The following is a 26,444-nucleotide window of genomic DNA, read 5'->3' as shown; positions in this document are numbered from 1 at the left end:
AAAAAGTCAAACCTCATAGGAGATCCAGTGTTTATAGATAGAGGACATTATCAAAGCAACAAGCTACCGCCACAAGAGTAGATGGAGATATATGAGGTGGAATCATAGCTAAATAAGCTGTCACAGGTGATATATTGTTCATTTTAGAAATGTATAGGGCACATATTGTGAAATTACACGTTGGGGTTTCTCTTGCAGACATCAGTCAATCAAATCACACATAATATGACAGGTTGTGAATGGATGCACATTTCGGTAAATGCTCTGCTGTCCTTTCAGCTCAATGTCAAATCTCCCACATGGTCAGACCTCTTGAGGATCCCATTTCGATGCTGTCAAAAGTGTGAAACGATACACGATCAAGGTTCACATGATACATGTTTTGGGATCCCTGGCAGGCAGGCAGTGTGCAACTGAACAACCTGCCATATGTTCCCTCTAGCTACCTCTGCTGTGACATTACCAATTTCTGCCTAAGCTACTTTTCCTCAAGTCTTCTTGTGGTTCTTAGGCAGTCATGACCCGTTGGCAAGACTTGGGTGTCTTCTTGCTCTTGTGCTCTTGTTAAATCTGTTTTAGTTCATCGGCTTTACATGTATTCATGAAACAACAATGCATTATTTTGGATCCATAGCTACAGGGAGTGGAGTTTATGGGTGACTGTAGTTTGTGTGTGCCTCTCGGAGGCAGCTCAGAGGCTCCCTAGGAGAGCAGTGGGTCTCCAGATGTGAGGGGATGGGGGGTAGGAAGTGTGGAGGGAATGGGGGATATTGAATGTGTGGGGGTGTTGGATGTGTGGAGGGGATGGGATGGGAGGTATCGGATGATAAGGGAAGTGTAATTCTCTAGCAGATTATATTTAGTTACTGGGAGGACACCACCTGTCTGTCTCACACACAAATGTGCAGACAGTTTATGATGTCTACAGCACAACTTTGAGTGGCTACTTTGGCTACAGCTCATCATTGGTTAATTTCTTTGGTCATTTTGGGGGATTTTATTTTCAAGATTTATGTGGCAGACTTTTCAGGACACTAAGTCTGAATCTAAATGTCTAAATCCAGACAGTACAGTAGCACTAGGTAAAGATGGTTTTGACTTTTGTCATAAATAATTTCCCAGCTGTCAATGTATCACGTACATGGAAGGTAAGGAACTATGTTCTCCCAAAGTGCATCACAGACGGCCCACTGTCTCCATGTCAGACACAGAGTGTAGGAACCATCCTTTTTCTTTTCTCTGCCTGGCCAACTGAATCTTTGTCTCATGAAGTTGTTCCAGTATTCTGGTTTATCCCACCTCTGGCTCAACCCATCTGAATCTGGGCCATGGTCCTGAAATATTGAGGACTGTTGGCGCTAGCCGAGCTGACACATCCTGAATGTTGTATTTTTATTTTTTTTATTTTTTATTTCACCTTTATTTAACCAGGTAGGCTAGTTGAGAACAAGTTCTCATTTGCAACTGCGACCTGGCCAAGATAAAGCATAGCAGTGTGAACAGACAACACAGAGTTACACATGGAGTAAGCAATTAACAAGTCAATAACACAGTAGAAATAAAATGGGCAGTCTATATACAATGTGTGCAAAAGGCATGAGGAGGTAGGCGAATAATACAGTTTTGCAGATTAACACTGGGGTGATAAAAGATCAGATGGTCATGTACAGGTAGAGATATTGGTGTGCAAAAGAGCAGAAAAGTAAATAAATAAATAAATAAAATTTAAAAAAAACAGTATAAAAACAGTATGGGGATGAGGTAGGTGAAAATGGGTGGGCTATTTACCAATAGACTATGTACAGCTGCAGCGATCGGTTAGCTGCTCGGATAGCTGATGTTTGAAGTTGGTGAGGGAGATAAAAGTCTCCAACTTCAGCGATTTTTGCAGTTCATTCCAGTCACAGGCAGCAGAGTACTGGAACGAAAGGCGGCCAAATGAGGTGTTGGCTTTAGGGATGATCAGTGAGATACACCTGCTGGAGCGTGTGCTACGGATGGGTGTTGCCATCGTGACCAGTGAACTGAGATAAGGCGGAGCTTTACCTAGCATGGACTTGTAGATGACCTGGAGCCAGTGGGTCTGGCGACGAATATGTAGCGAGGGCCAGCCGACTAGAGCATACAAGTCGCAGTGGTGGGTGGTATAAGGTGCTTTGGTGACAAAACGGATGGCACTATGATAGACTGCATCCAGTTTGCTGAGTAGAGTGTTGGAAGCCATTTTGTAGATGACATCGCCGAAATCGAGGATCGGTAGGATAGTCAGTTTTACTAGGGTAAGCTTGGCGGCGTGAGTGAAGGAGGCTTTGTTGCGGAATAGAAAGCCGACTCTTGATTTGATTTTCGATTGGAGATGTTTGATGTGAGTCTGGAAGGAGAGTTTGCAGTCTAGCCAGACACCTAGGTACTTATAGATGTCCACATATTCAAGGTCGGAACCATCCAGGGTGGTGATGCTAGTCGGGCATGCGGGTGCAGGCAGCGATCGGTTGAAAAGCATGCATTTGGTTTTACTCGCGTTTAAGAGCAGTTGGAGGCCACGGAAGGAGTGCTGTATGGCATTGAAACTCGTTTGGAGGTTAGATAGCACAGTGTCCAATGACGGGCCGAAAGTATATAGAATGGTGTCGTCTGCGTAGAGGTGGATCAGGGAATCGCCCGCAGCAAGAGCAACATCATTGATATATACAGAGAAAAGAGTCGGCCCGAGAATTGAACCCTGTGGCACCCCCATAGAGACTGCCAGAGGACCGGACAGCATGCCCTCCGATTTGACACACTGAACTCTGTCTGCAAAGTAATTGGTGAACCAGGCAAGGCAGTCATCCGAGAAACCGAGGCTACTGAGTCTGCCGATAAGAATATGGTGATTGACAGAGTCGAAAGCCTTGGCGAGGTCGATGAAGACGGCTGCACAGTACTGTCTTTTATCGATAGCGGTTTCGACCCCTTTGGGTAAGGCCAGCTGCAAAGATGGAACAAGGCAGCCAAATACATGCATAATGAACTAGGTTTTCTTTATTCTTTTGATGGCTACATTCTCATGTGTCCACATCTGTCTGTCATTCTCTAGTTCTTGTGGACTGCAATTCAAAATACATAGGGCTTTGTTTCGCCATAATGCCCTTACTATACTATACTATACTATACTATACTATACTATACTATAAGTGCATTACAAATACATGTTTTTGACTTTGATCTGCACGGTATACACAATACGTTTTAATAGAAATGCAGCTCTGAAGTACACTACATGACCAAAAGTATGTAGACACCTGCTTGTCAAACATCTCATTCCAAAATCATGGGCATTAATATGGAGTTGGTCCCCCTTTGCTGCTATAACAGCCTCCACTCTTCTGGGAAGGCAATGTTGGAACATTGCTGTGGGGATTTGCTTCCATTCAGCCACCAGAGCATTGGTGAGGAAGGGCAGTCGCAGTCAGCATTCCAATTCATCCCAAAAGTGGTCAAAGGGGTTACGGTTAGGGGCTCTGTACAGACCAGTCAAGTTCTTCCAAACCGATCTTGACAAACCATTTCTGTATGGACCTCGCTTTGTGCAAATGGGAACTGTTGCCACAAAATTGGAAGCACAGAATTGTCTAGAATGTCATTGTATGCAGTAGCGTTAAGATTTCCCTTCACTGGAACAGTTCGGGCAGGTAACATGGTTTCGGGCAGGTAGCGTTCCATTCTCCTGCCGACCGCCAAAGCCAGATTTGTCCGTCGGATTGCCAGATGATGAAGTGTGCATTTCCACTGCTCCAGAGTCCAATGACGGCGAGCTTTGCACCACTCCAGCCGATACTTGGCATTGCGCATGGTGGGCTTAGGCTTATGTGCGGCTGCTCAGCCATGGAAACCCATTTTATGAAGCTCCCGACAAAAATTTATTGTGCTGATGTTGCTTCCAGAGACAGTTTGAAACACGGTGGTGAGTGTTGCAACCGAGAACAGACCATTTTTACGCGCTACGCGCTTCAGCACTCGGCGGTCCAGTTCTGTGAGCTTGTGTGGCCTACCACTTCATGGCTGAGCCATTGTTTCTCCTAGACCTTTCCACTTCACAATAACAGCACTTACAGTTGACTGGGGCAGCTGACTTGTTGGAAAGTCACTGAGCTCTTCAGTAAGGCCATTCTACTGCCAATGTTTGTCTATGGAGTTTGCATAGCTGTGTGCTTGATTTTATACACCTGTCAGCAGCGAATGTGGCTGAAATAGCCAAATCCACTCATTTGAAAGGGGTGTCCACATACTTTTGTATATATAGTGTAGAAATCTCTGGACTCTTCAGCTCACCTGTCCCTACTCTTGCGATCCCACTTGCTGCAGACAGGGGAGGGGAGTGACGGGGAGGAGATTCTGAAGGGCATCCTTCTCTCCAAGGTCTAATCACATTGAGACATGGTGGGCCTCTAGCTAACAGGATTTCTGCCCTAGTGCTCAAGTTGTCTGCTAAAGGGCCTCGATGGATGTTTCTATGACATAATTAGACGACGTGTCCTGATTGCTGCTGATACTGTGACTTCAGGTACCAAGGAAACATACAGTAATTTGTTATTTTCTCTCCGTGTCCAGAACATCATCGTATATTATCTCAGGATGATGAAGACGGAAACTCTGTTTTCCACTTCATTTTCCATTTCCTCCCAATTTACTGTGATTTCTCACAATGTGTGCTATAACTAGGGTTACAAAAGGGAGGGTATATTACTGGAAACTTTCAAAGTTTGCCAGTAAACTACCAGAATTTTGGTAACTTTCAAGGTTTATATGGAAATTTATAAGATGACATTAGTGACCTTTTGGGGTACTTCTCTAATTAACTCTGGCCCTCTGTGTGGCCTTATCACATGTACAAATATGAAATAATTAAATAACATGATTTTTAAATAAAATATTGAATATCAAAGCCATAAAACATCCTAAATATTAACCATCAACTTAGTGAATACAATTGGTGTTTAATATGAGGATTTCAACATGAAATATCTTGTATACTTTTTTTTTTTTTTACACACTTTTATTTATTTAACTATGTCAATATATATTTGTTGTCAATGTTTTGGCATCAAACTGGTAGCCGTTGTTAAAAAAAAAAGTCATAAAAGTGTTAAAACAAATAATGTCATTGTTCATTAGATGTTGTTTTTGTATTAATTACACTATTTTCTCTTGAAGGTCTATCCACTAGAACCTCATGGACAATATGGATATCGATATAAAAATGTATACTATATATGAATACATTTTGTAAAAGTTATTCATGTATAAATGACCAAAGTTATCATAGATTGCCATAGTTTGTCTATTAATTACCAAAATTACAAAAGATTATGTTAATTTTGGTAAATTACCGATAGCTTTGCAACCCTAGATACCTTACAGTAGAAACAGAGGGTTGTATAATGAGGGATGCCCAATCGCAGTCAGACTTGCACAATGTGGTACATTGCAAGACTATTACCTCTGTAACTCAGTGAGCACGCTATGAGATTGAACATGATTTGATTGGACAGCTCTGTTATGCAGGAAATACCAATTGGAAAATGTGTGTCAAGGTGGAAGATTGAGACATAGTGGATACCTGGATAGGTGACCCATCAGCACCCTGTACCACTGTGAGACAAGGCCTCTGCTCAGTGTAGGTGATAAGGTGATGTGCTAGGAGGTCGCCCCTGTCAGAGAGAGTGACGTGCTGGATGTGGTGAGAGGATGAGCTGCACCACTGGAGAATCTCAATTGCATTTCCTTGATTCCTCACATCCTTCTCAAACCTCATGAGATGAGAAGCTCAGAGGTCCCTCCCCTCTGACCTTCTCATCGAATGGGTGTTGATAAAGAGGCAAGGAGAGAGGACGCGAGGAATCAGAGTAATGCAATTGAGATTCTCCCCAGGAGTTCACTCTACTAATGACAGGAGGAGGGGAGTGGAGCGAGCTATAGCTGGCCCAGAGTTACCCAGATTTACCCACTGCACAGCATTTGACCAGCTTGCCGGTTTGACCTTGCAAGCCCCTTACTGTCACACAGCCTCTTGCTCACCCTCTCTCGCACTTATCCGGCTTGTCTGCTCTGGCTTTCTCTACCCTCGCTCTCGCTCGCTATCCTTTCAGTTCTTTGAATCGTGCCTTAATTGGAATAAATTGAATCGACAAAGTGAAAGTAAGTTTAAATGAAGTAAAAACAAAAGCTTTAACCTTGATGTGAATGGCAACTGCATTAAAGCAGAACAAGAAAGGAAAGATGGCTGTGTGAACGTGCTATGCAGTATGTTTTGCATGGTTAATGAATTCTGACTCAATATTCCGAGGAAGAGCGGGACTGTGACTATATGACTATGTATCATTTTGTCATTAGTATTAAAAGATATCTCACTCTCTCTCTCTCTCTCTCTCTCTCTCTCTCTCTCTCTCTCTCTCTCTCTCTCTCTCTCTCTCTCTCTCTGTCACTCTCCCTCTCCCCCTCTCTCTTCCATCATTTCATTTTCTATTTTTCTCTTTCACAGTGGGATTCCTGGGAAGAAGTTGGGGGCCATTATCTTTGCTGCGGAGGAGCTCAGTAACTGTAGGGTCAGTCACCTTTTCCCCTCTGAGGCCACGAAAGTCAGCTTTTGTTTCAGCCATTGTTGTGCCAAGGCAGCAGCTACTCTTCCTGTGGTCCAGCAACATTAAGGCAGTTACAATATATACAATTTAAAATATTACATGACACTGCATTTCATAACACTTTTCACAACACATTAAGTATGTGCCCTCAGATCACTACTCTAGTATCACATATCTACAATACAAAACCCCTTTGTACCTGTGTGTAGAGTGCGTGTCTTATCATGTGCATGTGTGTCTGTGTCTGTGTCTCTTCACAGTCCACGCTGTTCCATAAGTTATATTTTTATCCGTTTTTTAAAATCTTGTGAATTGGGATTGTGAAGAGACCTTTGGTGGTATGTCTTGTGGGGTATGCATGGGTGTCCGAGCTGTGTGCTAGTAGTTTAAACAGACACCTCAGTGCATTCAGCATGTCAACACTTCTTACAAAAACAAGACTGGGAGAGAAAGGAGAGGGAGAGTTAATCTCCATGTTTGTTTACCCCAGAAATAACTGAGAGTTTTTCTCAGAGAGCGAGCGAGAGAGAGAGACACTGCTTAGAAATTCAGATGAGCGTGGGCGGAGCTCGCCACTCTGTCACTGAGGAACTGGCTGCTAAGAGATTTCCCATGATGCCCCTCTCCTGCTATCAGCCACCTCTGAGTCTGCCCCTGCGTTGCACTGCGCTGGAGAAGACGAGCTCATTACAGTGGCTCCATGCGTGATGCTTCGGTCCTGGGGCGGCTCCACAGGGAACTGTCCTACTAGTACTTCTACCCAAAACAGAGCAGCGGACCAACCAACAGATGCACAACCACTGACAGACCATAAACAGCCATGCATATTGTTAAACCATCAGACTGAATAATAGCTTCCATGTGATGAATTCTGTACGGTGTTGTTTTTTAATTTCCTCTCGAGGTAAAAGGGGTTGGCTAGAAGTCACTATTAAAGCTAAACATGTTTTCTGTGGTTATTATGCTGTACGGCTATCTTCACATGTTGGAGCGCCTGTTAATTAGTTGGGCTGTAGTAGAGCTTCTGTCCGGAAGCATATTCCTTATTTTATGAATATCACTATCTGCAACAGAATATCATTGTGGATAACATTTTTATGTCTCTGCGTCGAGTATGAAGGAAGTTAGAGGTAGTTTCACAAGCCAATGCTAACTAGCGTTAGCACAATGACTGGAAGTCTACAGGAACATCCAACTCTGGGAAAGTAGATAAAGGGCTTCATTTCCAAACACTATTTGTGACCAACCGGTTGGATTGGGTCTCTTTTAGCAAAATTTGAAAGTATTTTTTTTACATTGGATAAAAGTAAAGACTGGTAAAATGTAATATCATACACAACAGTTGAGGAACAATGGGAAAGTCATTCTACTTTGAATGTTGACAAACTTGTAACCCCACTTTTGAGAAAATGGACCTTGAATGTTTTGGTACACCTACTGGAGAGCTCTTCTTTGTATACACTCATTCAGGATCATTCACACCCTCTTAAGCCTTAGACCCACCCATCTCTTTAAGGATTCAACTGTGAGGCCACGTCTATCGACAGGTCTGTAGACAGTTCTGGTAGTGACATCATGTACATTCTAGTGTTGTCCGACATCAAACTTGTCGTTGTCGTTATGAAAAGGTATAAACACAAAAACGACAGGCTGCATGACATCAGCAGCCTGTGGTCCAAAATAGCATAACTGGTGTTTTTCAAAACCAATAAACCCATCCATTTAAAAATGTATTTAGTGTATGTCAATCTAGCAAACCAGGCAACTAAAAGCAACTTTCTAAACAATGTTTTGGTTAGTTAGCTGGCTAGCCAGTTCAAATAATGATCATATCATATAGCTGACAACATCTTAAATGTAGCTCATTTGTATTTATTATTACAGAAAAACAATATTCACAACAAGATCATTATTTACAAGATAATGGCAAGCTAATTACAGAATTAGCTTACAGTTGTGAGTCTGACAAAATAAAAGCAGGTCATTCTACCAGTGAATTTTAGAACTTGGACACTGTCTCATTGGCCTAACGTTATATCCTAAGTTGACTTTGGTGCAGGTCATGTTGTTCACATTGCTGTCTCTGGTAAATGCACACCATATCAAATAAAATCAAAGTGTATTGGTCACATGCACAGGATATAGAAGGTGTAAACGGTTCAGTGAAATGGTTACTTGCATAATGGTGTATTTTGTTTTGAAATGTAGCTAGCTAGCTAAACAATGAACCATAAACCCAACTCATAACATTACTACCCTGCATGAATATGCTGGTAGCTAAAGCTAACAAACTAGCTAGGTTCAATTTTAGCTACCTAGCTAACATTAGGCTATAACTAGTAATGCAAATGGCTCTGAGATATGAATAATATTACTACACAGATCATTCACGTAACGTTAGCTAGCGAGCCAGCCAGCTAATGTTAGCTAGCTAGCTAACAGTATTGAGTTTATAAGCGCAAATATCGACTCTGCCACTTGATCATGCTTTTGCAGCACAGTCGATAGCGCGCTGGACTTCGGGCTAGAAGGTTGAGGGTTCGAGACCTGCTCCCTGCCTGTTTCATTACATTGGTGTCAAAAGTGATCAGACCTTGCATCCACGACAGTGCGTGTGCTTGGCTGGTGAGCGCGATCCTGTAAGACGTAGAGTCGCAAGCTAGCATGTATAAATGTATAACATCTGAAAATTTAGCTTGTTAGACTCTCTTACCCGTACGTATACATGAATGAACACTTCTCCCTCTCTGTCATGGATGCCATGGTTGCCCTTAGTTTAGATATAATCTCGGAGACTGGTGTTTTATACAACATGTTCTCTTTTCAACTCCCTCCAAATTATTTTTTAAAAAACGACTGAATTTTCTCCATCTCCTTAGATATCATACTCTGTTTCCACCGAGCATTACAATGATTTCAAAACTCGGTCCTCCAGAAAGTGGAGAGCATTAGCAACACTTATGCAGTTCTTCATGATATCTTTCAATATAGCCGCGTTGGAGTCAGGTGTGATTTCCAAAAAAGATGGCAGCATTTTAGCGAGCTCCAAATGCCCACATGTAAATATTGAAACTCAACGATATACACTTCATATACTGACTTGAAGTACAGTATAATATAAAGATAATTTACATTTTGAAACATCTTGCTAAAGTGTCAATACACGCTAAAAACTTATTCGGGCCTAACACGCAGTATTCAAGGCCACATTGACTAGCAAATAAACAGGAAGTCCTCCCGAAACCCCCACCAAGACATGGATAAACACATAACCCCAGAGAAATCGGTAAATCAGAAGGATCTATTTGAGCAAATGGGAAAGATGAATACGACTTTGTTGGGTGTTGCATCCGAAGTCGCCATGATGAAAACAACTACCGAGCTAAAGGAAAAAGTTGATGCGATACAAGAGAGGATGGATGGGGCAGAGTAGCAGTGTGTGCCTGATGTTCTTCTCATGGAGTTGTTTCCTCACCGTTGCAAACTTCTTCCTCTTCATTGCCAGTTCCTGGAAAGGGCCGGGAAAAAAGACAGCCGGCGGCCTTCCCACGGAAAGCCACCCTTTTCTTTCGCCGCGGGCTGTAGATTGTAGGAATCGGATGAGAACCGTTATCGGGGGCCCATTCCCGCCAGGCATGGTTAAACTGCGATGGGTTCGTTCAATTTCAAATTCATGCCTGCGATGATTTTCTGCACACACACAAGATTAGTCCACAGTCTCACTCCCCTCTTTCAGATGAACTAATTTCCCCGTATTTCTCCTACTTCTGCTCTCAAGTTCTTCGACACGATTCCACAACATATCCAGCTTTTTCTCGGTGACCCTGCTCTATACTTGGAAGGGAAAGAAAATGATTTTCAAGGACAACATGGAGGCAGAAAGTTTATTGCGAGAGCAAGATGTTTAGCCTAGATACAGAAAACGAGACCAGGTAAAGTACAAGTTGAATTGTAGGCTGTTTACAATACAAATGAAGGTAGCCTATTTGTTTGAGGGACTCTGTGGAGTGTTGCTAATTTAGCCTTTCATGCACCTCATGGACCACCTCACTGACCAAAAGGGCTCCCGAGTAGCGCAGCAGTCTAAGGCACTGCATCTCAGTGCTAGAGGCATCACAACAGACCCTGGTTTGATCCTGGGGTATATCACAACCGGCTGTGATCTGGAGTCCCATATGACGGCGCACAATTGGCCCAGCGTCGTCTGGGTTTGGCTGGGGTAGGCCGTCATTGTAATATAGGAATTTGTTCTTAACTGACTTGCCTAGTTAAGTAAAAAAACATGTTTAGTTGAGACTGCAGGTTATCTTCTGCAGCATCAAAGACAGTTCTGTGATGATTGATTAATCGAGAAGCGACGTTATGTTGCTTTGTTTTATTTGGGGATTGGTTTTCCATGTTTATTTACAGTGTTTTTTTTCTACAGCAGGAGCATATATTGTGCAATTTTATATAATGATGTTCATTAGAGTTGTAACGTGTTAAAAGGGGCACTTCATGCTCACAGGCTATAACTTCTCAGAGAAAATATGGATACTTGGAAAATACTGTAAATGGTTGTGGTAACCAAGTGAAGAGAAAAAAGATTTTGACATATTTATAATCAAAACAGGCAGATATTATGTTCATACAGGAATCACATTTAACAGATAGAGGCACTGAAATTTGGAGGAGGTTGCAGAAGTTTATCATAGCTCATTTAATTCCAAACTAAATTGGGTGATTATTCTGATAAGGAAAATACTTCATTTTGTCATTTTGAAGCAACACTCTGATGAGTCTGACAGGCTTATCTGCATTGAGGCTCTTATAAATGGGATTAAGGTAGTGTTATGCAATATATATGCTCCCAACAAGGAGGAACCACATTTTTTTCATGAGGTCAATGTTATACTGGGAAATATGGAGGGGCAGATCATCCTTCCTGGAGACATCAACCAAGTGATGGACAATGTGATTGATAGAAGTAAATGTACAGGTAACTCCATGCCAAAAGATAGACTTGCAATACATATGCTAGCAGAAGATATGGGCCTTACAGACATATGGAGATTAGTCCATCCTAATGATAGAGAATATACTTTTTTTTTCTCCCACTGTCATAAGACACACTCCAGAATAGATGTATTCCTGGTATCTAATTTCATGTTTAATAATGTGATTGATTGCAAGATTGGGCCCATCTCCCTCACAGATCATGCTATAGTGGAGTTACATGTTGCTATAAACTCTGAAAATGTACGGAAGGGTAGATTTAGACTCAACACCATTGCAAGATTAGATATTTAGCCAATCACTAGCACATGATCTTTTTTGAGATCAACGTAGGCTCACCTGAAAGGGTTTCCACAGTATGGGAAACCTCTAAATCATATTAGAGGGAAATGAATAGCATATGTGTCCAAAAAGATGAGGTAAGGGGCTGAAGCAGTAAAAAGATTAGAAACAGAGAAATGTGTATTGGAAAGGGATTTGGCAATACATTGCACAGATAGCACGTTTCAAACTGCCTGCAAACTGAAATGTCAGTTGCACAAAATGTATAACAAAAGGAGAGAATATGCACTGTTTAGGCTTTAGAACCAGTTTTTATGAGGAAGGTGAGAAGACAGGCCGGCTACTAGCAAAGACAACTAAAAATGCAGAACACTTCTAACGTAATCCCAGCATTTAAGAAGGGCAATAAGATGGTGACCTCATCCAAAAAGAGAAACAATATTTCAATGTTTTCTGAATATTTATATACAGTACAGTCCTGTTCAGCGAGCCCCATAGATATGGATACTTTTCTATCTGGTATAGAATTACCTAGATTATCAGATAGCAAAGTAGAGGACCTAGACTGTACTATAAAATAACAGGAAGTTAGAGCCACCATTTTATTTTTGAAAGCAGGAAAGTCACCTGGTCTGGATGGCCTTCTTAATGTGGATTGTAAAGATTCTTACTAAGACTCTTGCAATACGCTTAGAGAAGGCACTACCTAAGATCATGCATAGTGACCAAGTAGGATTTATTATGAACTGGTAGGCTCTTACACCTCATGTGGTTAAACCACTCAAATATAGTTCCTACCGTTGCTGTCTCGTTAGCTGCTGAGAAGGCATTTGATAGGGTAGAGTGGGCTTTTCTTTTGTAAAGGGATAAGGGTCCTTTATTTAAATCCTAAAGCAACAGTTCTTACAAATGAAATGATGTGTCCTTTTTTAAAAGTCTTTCTAGAGGCACAAGGTTGGGTTGCTTTCTTTCCCCTCTCCTGTTTACCATAGTTATAGAGCCTCTTGCGACAATGATACGTACAGATACAGAAATTGGGGGTGTCCATGGAGGAGGAAAAAACACAAGCTGCTTATGTATGCAGACGATATTCTACTGCTGGTCTCTTATTTGTATTGAATCATGTTCTAGTTTGTCAAGCTACAAAATTAATTGGGATAAGTCGAAAGCAATGTCAATTAATGCCATATGTTACCTATGAATATTCCAGACAGTTTTTTAAAAACTATATGACATAATAACTAAACAAATACTTTTTTTTGTGGGACATAGTGTCCTTCTCCATTTTGTGCCCATTTGTACCTTTAATGCAACTACAGTAGTAGGTGTATGTGTGTTAGTATCTTTAGGTGTGAATATGTGGGCTAATCTGTGTTTCATTTACATTACATTTAAGTCATTTAGCAGACGCTCTTATCCAGAGCGACTTACAAATTGGTGCGTTCACCTTAAGACATCCAGTGGAACAGCCACTTTACAATAGTGCATCTAAATCTTTTAAGGGGGGTGAGAAGGATTACTTTATCCTATCCTAGGTATTCCTGAAAGAGGTGGGGTTTCAGGTGTCTCCGGAAGGTGGTGATTGACTCCGCTGTCCTGGCGTCGTGAGGGAGTTTGTTCCACCATTGGGGGGCCAGAGCAGCGAACAGTTTTGACTGGGCTGCGCGGGAACTGTACTTTCTCAGTGGTAGGGAGGCGAGCAGGCCAGAGGTGGATGAACGCAGTGCCCTTGTTTGGGTGTAGGGCCTGATCAGAGCCTGGAGGTACTGAGGTGCCGTTCCCCTCACAGCTCATAACACAGTTTCATGTGGGGGAGAGGCAGAGAAGGGAGGCAAAAAAAAGTGGGAGCAAATGCGGTTAGAGACCACTGTCCCAGGGCCCTATTAACTCAAAATCAGCTCCTGCGTTTCAAGGAGAAGAGCAGCATTTTAAAGGGTTGGGGCTGATTGTGCAGCCAATCATGCCCTTGATTGGCCTAAGAGCCAAAGCAGGACTCAATCACGGGCTAGGAATGTGCTGGAAGGAGTCTGGCACTGCAGCAGAAAAGGTTTTTAGCCATAGCAGCACCACAGTGATGTCTATGAATTCAATTATACAACGGGTCTAATCCTGGATGCTGATTGGTTAGAACCGCGTTCCAGCCAGTGTCTATTCCACATCTTACCATCGGCTAAGACTATGACGGCGAAATACCTATTTACTCTTCCATCTCCCTGCGCAATCCACTGTCTCATCAGACCAGCCAGGCAATCGTTACTGTAAACTGTAAAAACGCATCTAGACATGATATCCTCATTCTTTAAGACTAGCATTTGGTTGTCACTAGCATTTGGTTTTCAACAGCAGATATCTGTGTCAACTTTGCTGTCTGTACTGTATCTCCGATATTTGCAACATTGTTTCAATATTAAAATTCGATCTCCAGTGTCCTATAGTAACAGTGGTGAACGATGGCTATTGGACCTAGTGGGAGAAACAAAATCTTCCAACACGTTGTACCAACAACAACAAAAATTACAGAAACATTGCATCACTTAATGCGTCCAACTGAATCTAACAGGCCTGAGGTTGAGCCACTCTTTGGTCTGCCACTAACAAATAAAATAAAACTTTATTTGCCACATGCGCCAAATTCAACAAGTGTAGACCTTACCGTGAAATGCTTACTTACAAGAACTTAACCAACAGTGCAGTTCAAGAAGAGTTAAACAAATATTTAACAAATAAACTAAACTAAAAAAAATCAAAAGTAACACAATAAAATAACAATAACGAGGCTATAATACCTTTTTGTGGGACAGGAAAAAACCCAGGATTAATATGAAGAAGGTGTGCTCACCAAGTGATGTAGGAGGATTGGCTTTACCAGATGTTAAATTGTACAATTTACCATTTGAAATGGCTAAATTGGCAAAGCATTGGAGTAAAGGGCATGCTGGCTTGTATTTGAGTTATCATTTCAGTTATCATTTCACCCCTGTTGATATTCAGTCACATAGTCTTGCAGTGGAGAGGTCAGTTGAAACTACCAAACCCAATTGTCTTACACTTGTATTGAGGTGTGGAGAACAGTACACAACATGTACACAACATTTGGGGCGGCAGGGTAGCGTAGTGGTTAGAGCGTTGGGCTAGTTCAAACCCCCATTTGAAGGTACAAATCTGAAGGTACAAATCTGTCGTTCTGCCCCTGAACTGGCAGTTAACCCACTGTTCCTAGGCTGTCATTGAAAATAAGAATTTGTTCTTAACTGACTTGCCTAGTTAAATAAAGGTCAAATAAAATATGTGGAATTTCACATATGAACAACGATGTAGCACAATCGTAGGCTACGGATAGGAAAGATGTGTGTTGTGTGTTGCTCAATATGCCTCAGCTAGCCCTTTTGTTCCACCTCCCGCACATGGGGTGACCTCACCTGGTTTAAATGGTGTCTCTAGAGATTAAACCTCTCTCATCGTCACTCAATGACTAGGTTTACCTCCACTGTACTCACATCCTACCATACCCTTGTTTGTACATTATGCCATGAATCTATTCTTCCGCACCCAGAAACCTGCTCCTTTTACTCTCTGTTCCAAACGCACTAGACGACCAGTTTTTATAGCCTTTAGCCGTACCCTTATCCTACTCCTCCTCTGTTCCTCTGGCGATGTAGATGTTAATCCAGGCCCTGCAGCGCCTAGCTCCACTCCCATTCCCCAGGCGCTCTCATTTGTTGACTTCTGTAACCGTAAAAGCCTTGGTTTCATGCATGCATTAAAAGCCTCCTCCCTAAGTTATTTTTTGTTACTGCTTTAGCACACTCTGCCAAACCAGATGTCCTAGCCGTGTCTGAATCCTGGCTTAGGAAGGCCACAAAAATCCCGAAATTTCCATCCCTAACTATAACATTTTCCGACAAGATAGATGTCAATGGCGTGCGTACTGGGAGCGGAGTCAGGAGAGCAGGAGAGCAGAGTTATGAACAGGCACACACTTTATTTAGGGGGAACGGATGATTAAAGACAAGACAACAGGGAACAAGACAACAAATGGATAAATGAAAAATGGAGCGGCGATGTCTAGAAAGCCGGTGACGTCGACCGCCGAACGCCGCCCGAACAAGGAGAGGGGCCGACTTCAGCGGAAGTCGTGACAATAGATTTGCCAAAGGGGGCAGAGTTGAAATCTACTGCAGAGATAGCCTGGGGAGTTGTGTCATACTATCCAGGTCTGTGCCCAAACAATTCGAGCTTCTACTTTGAAAAATCCCCCTCAGCCCCCAGCTGTGCCCTGGACACCATATGTGAATTGATTGCCCACTATCTTCAGAATTCGTAATGTTAGGTGACTTAAACTGGGACATGCTTAACACCCCGGCCGTCCTACAATCTAAGCCCTCAATCTCACACAAATGATCAATGAACCTACCAGGTACAACCCCAAATCCGTAAACACGGGCACCCTCATAGATATCATCCTGACAATCCTGCACTCTAAATACACCTCTACTGTCTTCAACCAAGATCTCAGCAATCACTGCCTCATTGCCTGCATCTGTAATGGGTCTGCGGTCAAACGACCAACCCTCATCACTGTCAAATGCTCCCCAAAACACTTCAGCGAGCAGGCCTTTCTAATCGACCTGGCCCGGGTATCCTGGAAGGATATTGACCTCATTCCGTCAGTAGAGGATGCCTGGTTATTCTTTAAAAGTGCTTTCCTCACCATCTTAAATAAGCATGCCCCATTCAAAAAATGTAGAACCAGGAACAGATATAGCCCTTGGTTCACTCCAGACCTGACAGCCCTTGACTAGCACCAAAACATCCTGTGGCGTACTGCATTAGCATCGAATAGCCCCCGCAATATGCAACTTTTCGGGGAAGTTGGGACAGTAAAAGCTAGCTTTTTCAAACAGAAATGTGCATCCTGTAGCACAGACTCCAAAAAGTTCTGGGACACTGTTAAGTCCATGAAGAATAAGAGCACCTTCTCCCAGCAGCCCACTGCAATAAGGCCAGGAAACACTGTCACCACCGATAAATCCACTATAATTGAGAATTTCAATAAGCATTTTTCTAGGGCTGGCTATGCTTTCCACCTGGCTACCCCTACCCCAGTCAACAGCTCTGCACGCCCCACAGCAACTTGCCCAAGCCTCCCCCATTTCTCCTTCATGCAAATCCAGATAGCTGATGTTCTGAAAGAGCTGCAAAATCTGGACCCCTACAAATCAGCTGGGCTAGATAATCTGGACCCTCTCTTTCTAAAATGATCTGCTGCAATTGTTGCAACCCCTATTATAACCTGTTCAACCTCTCTTTCGTATCGACTGAGAAGCCCAACGATTGGAAAGCTGCCACGGTCATCCCCCTCTTCAAAGGGGGAGACACTATAGACCCAAACTGTTACAGACCTATATCTATCCTACCCTGCCTTTCTAAGGTCTTTGAAAGCCAAGTTAACAAACAGATCACCGACCATTTTGAATCCCACCGTACCTTCTCCGCTATGCAATCTGGTCATGGGTGCACCTCAGCCACGCTCAAGGTCCTAAACCATATTATAACCGCCATCGATAAAAGACAATACTGTGCAGCTGTATTCATCGACCTGGCCAAGGCTTTCGACTCTGTCAATCACCACATTCTTATCAGCAGACTCAACAGCCTTGGTTTCTCACATGCCTGGTTCACCAAATACTTCTCAGACAGAGTTCAGTGTGTTAAATCGGAGGGGCCTGTTGTCCGGACCTCTGGCAGACTCTATGAGGGTGCCACAGGGTTCAATTCTCAGGCAGACTCTTTTATTTGTATACATCAATGATGTCACTCTTGCTGCTGGTGATTCTCTGATCCACCTCTACGCAGACGACACCATTCTGTATACTTCTGGCCCTTCTTTGGACACTGTGTTAACTAACCTCCAGATGAGCTTCAATGCCTACAACTCTCCTTCCGTGGCCTCCAACTGCTCTTAAATGCAAGTAAAACTAGATGCATGCTCTTCAACCGATCGCTGCCCGCACCTGCCCGCCCATCTAGCATCACTACTCTGGACGTTTCTGACTTAGAATACGTGGACAACTACAAATACCTAGGTGTCTGGTTAGACTGTAAACTCTCCTTCCAGACTCACATTAAGCATCTCCAATCCAAAATTAAATTAAGAATCGGCTTCCTATTTCGCAACAAAGCATCCTTCACTCATGCTGCCAAACATACCCTCGTAAAACTGACTATTCTACCGATTCTCAACTTCGGCGATGTCATTTAAAAAATAGCCTCCAACACTCTACTCAGCAAATTGGATGCAGCCTATCACAGTGCCATCTGTTTTGTCACCAAAGCCCCATATACTTCCCACCACTGCGACCTGTATGCTCTCGTTGGCTGGCCCTCGCTTCATATTCGTCGCCAAACCCACTGGCTCCAGGTCATCTATAAGTCTTTGCTAGGTAAATCCCCACCTTATCTCAGCTCACTGGTCACCATCGCAGCACACACCCATAGCACCCGCTCTAGCAGGTATATTTCACTGGTCACCCCCAAAGCCAATTCCTCCTTTCTCCACTGAAGCTGGAGACTCATATCTCCCTCACTAACTTTAAGCATCAGCTGTCAGAGCAGCTTACAGATAATTGCATCTGTACATAACCCACCTGTAAATATCCCATCCAACTACCTCAACCCCATATTGTTATTTTTTTTCTTCTCCTTTGCACCCCAGTATCTCTACTTGCACATTCATCTTCTGCACATCTATCACTCCAGTGTTTAATTGCTAAATTGTAATTACTTACCCACTGCGGCCTATTTATTGCCTTACCTCCCTAATCTTACCTCAAGTTATCTGTTGATGTTCCTCTCTAGGACATTGCTACCATGCAGCTGTGTGCCAACAAGCTGGACAAGAAGGACTTTTTTGGGAAGTCTGACCCCTTCCTGGTCTTCTACCGGAGTAACGAAGATGGAACGTGAGTGTACCTGCCGAGGGAACATCCAATGTCTAGTTCCATCTGTGTTTTCGATGTTCTACCAAAGTTTGTCATGTACTTGGACTGAGTATCTAGCTCTCAGTATCCCATGTTCTTGGGATTCTCTCAATGCTTTTGATATTTCCTAGTTTCACATGTACGTACGTTGTGAGTTCCTCTCTGTAACTTTCTCTACTACTCTGTTCCAGGTTCACTATCTGTCATAAGACGGAGGTGGTTAAGAACACCCTGAACCCTGTTTGGCAGCCCTTCACCATCGCAGTGAGGGCCCTGTGTAACGGGGACTATGACAGGTTAGAGAAAGACACTGTCTGTGGGGAGCCAATGGGGAACCTCTACAGCAGGGTTTCCCAAACTCTGTCCTGGGGCATTCAGAATAATGCCAGCAGTCGGCCGTGGTGTCCCAGGGGCCAGCACTGGTGTTATTGGAATTGACTCAGAGGATTTTACACTATATCTCACATCGATCAATGTCAACGATGCTGACAGAGTCTCTGTGAGTCAGTGTGTACTGTTGACAGGATATTAGCCTACCTCTCTTGGACATGTATCAGCATGACACTTTTTCCTTAGAGTAAGTAGGTCTGTGGTGGTTGTGTCTAAGGTCATGTTGAACAAATTAAATACGTTTCTTGAATTGTTTTTTTTCGCTTCCCTACTAGAACGGTTAAAGTGGATGTCTATGACTGGGACAGAGATGGAAGGTACTTTTTTGTGCTCTTTTTGATGAACACATGAATGTCTGTAAGGCTTTGTGAATATGTGTCAGACCTTCAGCTATTCTTCCCTTCAGCCATGATTTCATCGGTGAGTTCACCACAAGTTACAGAGATTTCTCGCGTGGACAAAACCAGTTTAATGTCTATGAGGTGAGCCACAAATGTTTGTGTATTTTCAGAAGCATATACACTGAGTATACCAAACATTAGGAACACCTTCCCAATATTGAGTTGCACCCCGCTTTTGCCCTTAAAACAGCCTCAATTCGTCGGGGCATGGACTCTAGAAGGTGTCGAAAGCGTTCCACAGGGATGCTGGCTGATGTTGATTCCAATGCTTCCCAAAGTTGTGTCAAGTTGGATGGATGTCCTTTGGTTGGTCGACCATTCTTGATACACACAGGAAACTGTTGAGAGTACCCCGTTCAAAGGCACTTAATTACAGTATTTTGTCACGCTCTGAATGGCACACATGCACAATTGTCTCAAAGATTAAAATCCTTCTTTAACCTCTCCTCAACTTTATCTATACCGATTGAAATGGATTTAACAAGTGACATCAATAAGGGATCATAGTTTCACCTGGATTCACCTAGTTAGTCTATCTCATGTTTTGTATACTCAGTGTACATACACTACCTTTCAAAAGTTTGAGGTCACTTAGAAGGAAGTTTTTGAAGGAAAATTACTTTTTTTGTCCATTAAAATAACATAACATTTAGCAGAAATACAGTGTGGGCATTGTTAATGTTGTAAATGACTATTGTAGCTGGAAACGGCAGATTTTTTATGGAATATCTACATAGGCGTACAGAGGCCCATTATCAGCAACCACCACCGTTCCAATTTCATGTTTTCAATTTTCATTACTATTACCAGGCACATCCTTTCAGTTGTCAAGTTTGTTGTACCTTGAATAGATATGCACATCCACATTACGCACAATATTTACCACAAGCATCTTCAGTTCATATTGCTTTAATAATTTTGCAGTAATCGTTTTCTTATCCATTCGTTTATTTTCCACAAACCAGGTTTTAAATGCAAAAAAGAAGGGCAAGAAAAAGAAATACATCAACTCTGGCACGGTAAGTACCTTCCTCATATCTGCCTGTCAGCTTCACCGTTGTATTGATTTATAGGGGTAATTATTGTTATCATACTATCCTTCTCTCCATCCCCCCACCCTCACTACGATCATCAGGTAACACTGCTGTCCTTCAAAGTGGAGTCAGAGTATACGTTTGTGGATTTCATCCGAGGCGGGTGAGTTGAATGTTAATTAGCCCCGTGTTAATTCGGTCCATCGTTATGTGGATAAACAGCTTGAGAACCCCCCAGACTAAAGGTCTTGGACATGGAGCAGTGTGAATGTGATGCAAATAACTCCATCTAACCAGTTAGTCAATTTGGCCCATAGGACCAGGGCCAGAGTAATAGAACTACTCAATAAACTATTGATCAAAGTCCTGGTTAAAGAGGTTTGGTCCTCTCAGACGCCAGTATTCTAATTTGGATCAAGTTGATCTATTTTATGTCCTTCCCACCAGGACACAACTCAACTTCACAGTAGCCATCGACTTCACTGCTTCTAATGGTAAGTCTGGAGCTTAGGGCTGTCATAGGCCATATCAAAAATACATTTATGCACATATTATATAACACAGTGGAAAAAGGTCACGACAGGAATCAGCAGTGAGTGGACATTCATTTATATTCATTTCAGTTGTGTCTCTATGTGTGTTTGTCTGTGCTCTCTGACAGGTAATCCGTCTCAGCCCACTTCCCTCCACTACATGAACCCGTACCAGATGAATGCCTACGCCATGGCACTCAAAGCTGTGGGGGAGATCATCCAGGACTACGACAGTGACAAGCTTTTCCCAGCCTATGGCTTCGGAGCCAAGCTGCCCCCCGACGGAAAGATCTCCCACGCCTTCCCTCTGGTAAGACACACACACACACACACAAACACTGCTACTAGACACACTCTGATAGATCCAAATCCAGAAGTGCATACACATATTTTGTATCAGATTGGAGTAAGAAACCTCCAGCTATATTTCAGATTCTTTCTCATGGTGTGCTTCTCTATTTTGTGCCCATTTGTACCTTTAATAAAACTAAAGTTGTAGGTGTATGTGTGTTAGTATCCTTAGGTGTGAATATGTGGGTTAATCTGTGTTTCATGTGGGGGAAAGGCAGAGAAGGGAGGCAAAAAAAGGGTGAGTGGGAGCAAATGCGGTTAGAGACCACTGTCCCAGGGCCCTATTAACTCAAAATCAGCTCCTGCGTTTCAAGGAGAAGAGCAGCATTTTAAAGGGTTGGGGCTGATTGTGCAGCCAATCATGCCCTTGATTGGCCTAAGTGCCAAAGCAGGACTCAATCACGGGATAGGAATGTGTTGAAAGGAGTTTGGCATTGCGGCAGAAGAGGCCTTTAGCCATAGCAGCACCACAGTGATGTCTATGAATTCAATTATACAATGGCTGGGTCTAATCCTGGATGCTGATTGGTTATAACCGTGTTCCAGCCAGTGTCTATTCTACCTCTTACCATCGGCTAAGGCTATGATGGCGAAATACCTATTTACTCTTCCATCTCACTGCGCAATACACTGTCTCATCAGACCAGCAGTGGTGAACGATGGCTATTGGACCTAGTGGGAGAAACAAAATCTTCCAACACGTTGTACCAACAACAACAAAAATTACAGAAACATTGCATCACTTAATGCGTCCAACTGAATCTAACAGGCCTGAGGTTGAGCCACTCTTTGGTCTGCCACTAACAAATTAAATACAACTTTATTTGCCACATGCGCCAAATTCAACAAGTATAGACCTTACCGTGAAATGCTTACTTACAAGCCCTTAATCAACAGTGCAGATCAAGAAAAGTTAAAAACAAAATTTAACAAATAAACTAAAGTAAAAAACAAGAAAAAGTAACACAATAAAATAACAATAACGAGGCTATATACAGGGGGTACCGGTACCGAGTCGATGTGCGGGGGTACATGTTAGTCAAGGTAACTTGAACATGTAGGTAGGGGTGAAGTGACTATGCATAGATGATAAACAGAGAGTAGCAGCAGTGTACAAAAAATGGGGGGGCATCCATGTAAATAGTCCGGTGGCCATTTGATTAATTGTTCAGCAGTCTTATGGCATGGGGTACAAGCTGTTAAGGAGCCTTTTGGTCCTAGACTTGGCGCTCCGGTACCACTTTCCGTGCGGTATCAGAGAAAACAGTCTATGACTTGGGTGACTGGAGTCTGACAATTTTTTGGTCTTTCCCCTGACACCGCCAATTATATAGGTCCTGGGTGGCAGGAAGCTTGACCCCAGTGATGTGCTGGGCAGCATGCACTACCCTCTGTAGCGCCTTACGGTCAGATGCCGAGCAGTTGCCATACCAGGCAGTGATGCAACCGGTCAGGATGCTCTTGATTGTGCAGGTCTCCTGCAGGTCTCCTGAAGGGGAAAAGGTGTTGTCGTGCCCTTTTCACAACTGTCTTGGTGTGTTTGGACCATGATAGTTCGTTGGTGATGTGGACACCAAGGAACTTCAACCTCTCGACCCGGTCCACTACAGCCCCGTTGATGTTAATGGGGGCCTGTTCGGCCCTCCTTTTCCTGTAGTACACGATCAACTCCTTTGTCTTGCTCGCATTGAGGGAGAGATTGTCCTGGCACCACACTGCCAGGTCTCTGATCTCCTCCCTATAGGCTGTCTCATCGTTGTCGGTGATCAGGCCTACCACTGTTGTGTCGTCAGCAAACTTAATGATGGTGTTGGAGTCGTGTTTGGCCACACAGTCGTGGGTGAACAGGGAGTACAGGAAAGGACTAAGTACACACCCCTGAGGGGCCCCAGTGTTGAGGATCAGCATGGCAGACAGGTTGTTGCCTACCCTTACCACCTGGGGGCGGCCCGTCAGGAAGTACAGGATCCAGTTGCAGAGGGAGGTCCTTAGCTTAGTGATGAGCTTTGATGGCACTATGGTGTTGAACGCTGAGCTGTAGTCAATGCACAGCAGCATTCTCACGTAGGTGATCCTTTTGTCCAGGTGGGAAAGGGCAGTGTGGAGTGCGATTGAGATTGTGTCATTTGTGGATCTGTTGGGGCGGTATGCGAATTGGAGTGGGTCTAGGGTTTCCGGGAGGATGCTGTTGATGTGAGCCATGATCAGCCATGAGTGCTACGGGGAACGAATCATTTAGGCAGGTTACCTTCACTTCCTTGGGCACAGGGACTATGGTGGTCTGCTTGAAACATGTAGGTATTACAGACTTGGTCAGGGAGAGGTTGAACATGTCATTGAAGACACTTGCCAGTTAGTTCGCACATACTTTGAGTACACGTCCTGGTAATCCGTCTGGCCCCGCAGCTTTGTGAATGTTAACCTGTTTAAAGGTCTTACTCACATCGGCTACCGAGAGTGTTATCAGACAGTCGTCCAGAACAGCTCGTCCTCTCGTGTATGCTTCAGTGATGCGTTCCTTGAAGCGAGCATAAAGGGCATTTAGCTCATCTGGTAGGCTCACGTCTGGGTTTCCCTTTGTAGTCCGTAATAGTTTTCAAGCCCTGCCACTTCCAACGAGCTTCAGAGCCAGTGTATTAGGATTCAATCTTAATCCTGTATTGACGCTTTGCTTGTTTGATGGTTCGTCTGAGGGCATAGCGGGATTTCTAGTGTCCCACTCCTTGAAAGCGGCAGCTCTAGCTTTTAGGTCGATGCGGATGTTGCCTGTAATCCATGGCTTCTGGTTGGGATATGTATGTGTACGGTCACTGTGGGGACGACGTCGTCGGTGCACTTATTGATTAAGCCGATGACTGAGGTAGTATACTCCTCAATGTCATTGGATGATTCCCAGGAACATATGATACATGTTAGTTGTGGAGGAGTACTTAGTCCAGGCTACAAACAGGTTGAGCTGAAGACGACTGAGGACGACATCAGAGCCTTCAAGCCAACTCCATCTCCATCGGCTGGAATCATAGGAAGGCTACAGGAAGGCTACAGAGAAGCTGAGGACAATATCAGGGCCAGCCACCCAATTGCATCATCTGGCATCGATAATCAGGCATCACCATAATCAAATAATTTAGCCTAACTCCAGTGGGTTGCCACTTTCCAGAAGCTCCAGTCTCCGCCACAAGTGGGCACACTGTTGTGAAAGAACTCTCCGATGCTGGCTCCATTACCATTAACAGCAAATTCTTTGTTTTGTTAATCTATACAATTGTTTTGTCTACCTTATATATTTCTCTTTATCTGCAGGCCTGTACTGCAATTCAGATTTTAGCTGCGTATTAATACAATAAATCTTTCATTTAAAAAAATCACACTATCAGTGACAACAGTGTCAGATCAAAGGATGGTGATTGTGACAGTCTCGTGATGCTGAAAGGACGCTGACTGTAATACGCAGCGCATTCCACTCAGACATAATAAGCCAGTAGGTCCCAATCATAAGAACACAAAAACACAACCATTAGGCTAAGCAATTCCAAATAGAAATGTACAACTGTTACTTCCCATTAACATCTTTTTCACATTCCGCACACAAAGTAACTGGTGATCTAAAGTTTGAATGCAACGGTGTTTCACGCAGATAAGTTATTTTCAAAGACATAGCTCCGACCGCAAGCGAGCTGCAATAAAAACACAGTCCCACCCACTAGATGATGATCATTTTAAACTGACACTTACATGACCAAAATGATGTGGACACATACTGATCGGACATCTCATTCCAGAATTGTGGGCGTTAATATGCAACACCTATCTCAACAAACCATTTCTGTATGGACCTCACATTCTGCAAGATGGCATTGTCACGCTGAAACAGGAAAGGCGTTCTCCAAACTGTTGCCACAAATTTGGAAGGACAGAATTGTCTAGAATGTCATTGTATGCTGTAGTGTAATGATTTCCCTTCTCTGGAATTAAGGGGCCTGAACCATGAAAAACATCCCCATTGGCACTATACAGTGGGGCAAAAAAGTATTTAGTCAGCCACCAATTGTGCAAGTTCTCCCACTTAAAAAGATGAGAGAGGCCTGTAATTTTCATCATAGGTACACTTCAACTATGACAGACAAAATGAGGGAAAAAAATGTTTTTCTCATTTTGTCTGTCATAGTTGAAGTGTACCTACGATGAAAATTACAGGCCTCTCTCATCTTTTTAAGTGGGAGAACTTGCACAATTGGTGGCTGACTAAATACTTTTTTGCCCCACTGTACATGCGGGCAGGTAGCGTTCTCCTGGCATTTGCCAAACCCAGATTCTTCTGTCGGACTGCCAGATGGTGAAGCGTGATTCATCACTCCTCAGATCGTGTTTCCACTGCTCCTGAGTCAAATAGCGGCAAGCTTTACACCACTCCAGCAGACGCTTGGAGGCTTGTGTGCGGCTGATCGGCCATGGAAACCCATTTCGTGAAGCTCCCTATGAACAGTTTTTGTGCTGATGTTGCTTCCAGAGGCAGTTTGGAACTCGGTAGTGAGTGTTGCAACCAAGGACAGACGATTTTTACGCGATACGCATTTCAGCACTCAGCAGTCACATTCTGTGAGCTTGTGTGGCCTACCACTTCGCAGCTGAGCCGTTGTTGCTCCTAGACGTTTCCAATTCACAATAACAGCACTTACAGTTGGCCGGTGCAGCTCTAGCAGGGCAGAAATTGTTGGGAAGGCGGCATTCTATAACGATGCCATGTTGAAAGTCACTGAGCTCTTCAGTAAGGCCATTCCACTGACAATGTTTGTCTATGGAGATTGCATGGTGGTGTGCTCAATTTTGTTCTTCCAATTTCTGATTGGATGTGTTT

The 26,444-nt window shown here is 43.3% G+C and overlaps 1 protein-coding gene across 2 annotated transcripts in view; it reads left to right on the top strand.

Moving 5' to 3' along the window:
• LOC115101709 (copine-9-like) overlaps positions 1 to 26,444 on the top strand; it is a 113,715-nt gene that overhangs the window by 73,558 nt on the left and 13,713 nt on the right. For both annotated transcript variants that reach the window (XM_029621176.2, XM_029621177.2), the window contains exons 7-15: positions 6,521 to 6,584; positions 18,756 to 18,859; positions 19,069 to 19,173; positions 19,543 to 19,584; positions 19,674 to 19,749; positions 20,634 to 20,687; positions 20,804 to 20,865; positions 21,150 to 21,196; positions 21,364 to 21,545. In XM_029621176.2, the coding sequence (XP_029477036.1) occupies positions 6,521 to 6,584; positions 18,756 to 18,859; positions 19,069 to 19,173; positions 19,543 to 19,584; positions 19,674 to 19,749; positions 20,634 to 20,687; positions 20,804 to 20,865; positions 21,150 to 21,196; positions 21,364 to 21,545 (736 nt within the window). The remainder of the gene's footprint in view (positions 1 to 6,520; positions 6,585 to 18,755; positions 18,860 to 19,068; positions 19,174 to 19,542; positions 19,585 to 19,673; positions 19,750 to 20,633; positions 20,688 to 20,803; positions 20,866 to 21,149; positions 21,197 to 21,363; positions 21,546 to 26,444) is intronic.

This window comes from Oncorhynchus nerka, linkage group LG20 (assembly GCF_034236695.1).
Source record: "Oncorhynchus nerka isolate Pitt River linkage group LG20, Oner_Uvic_2.0, whole genome shotgun sequence".
Lineage (NCBI taxonomy): Eukaryota > Metazoa > Chordata > Actinopteri > Salmoniformes > Salmonidae > Oncorhynchus > Oncorhynchus nerka.
This window is presented reverse-complemented; position numbering and strand designations above follow the sequence as displayed.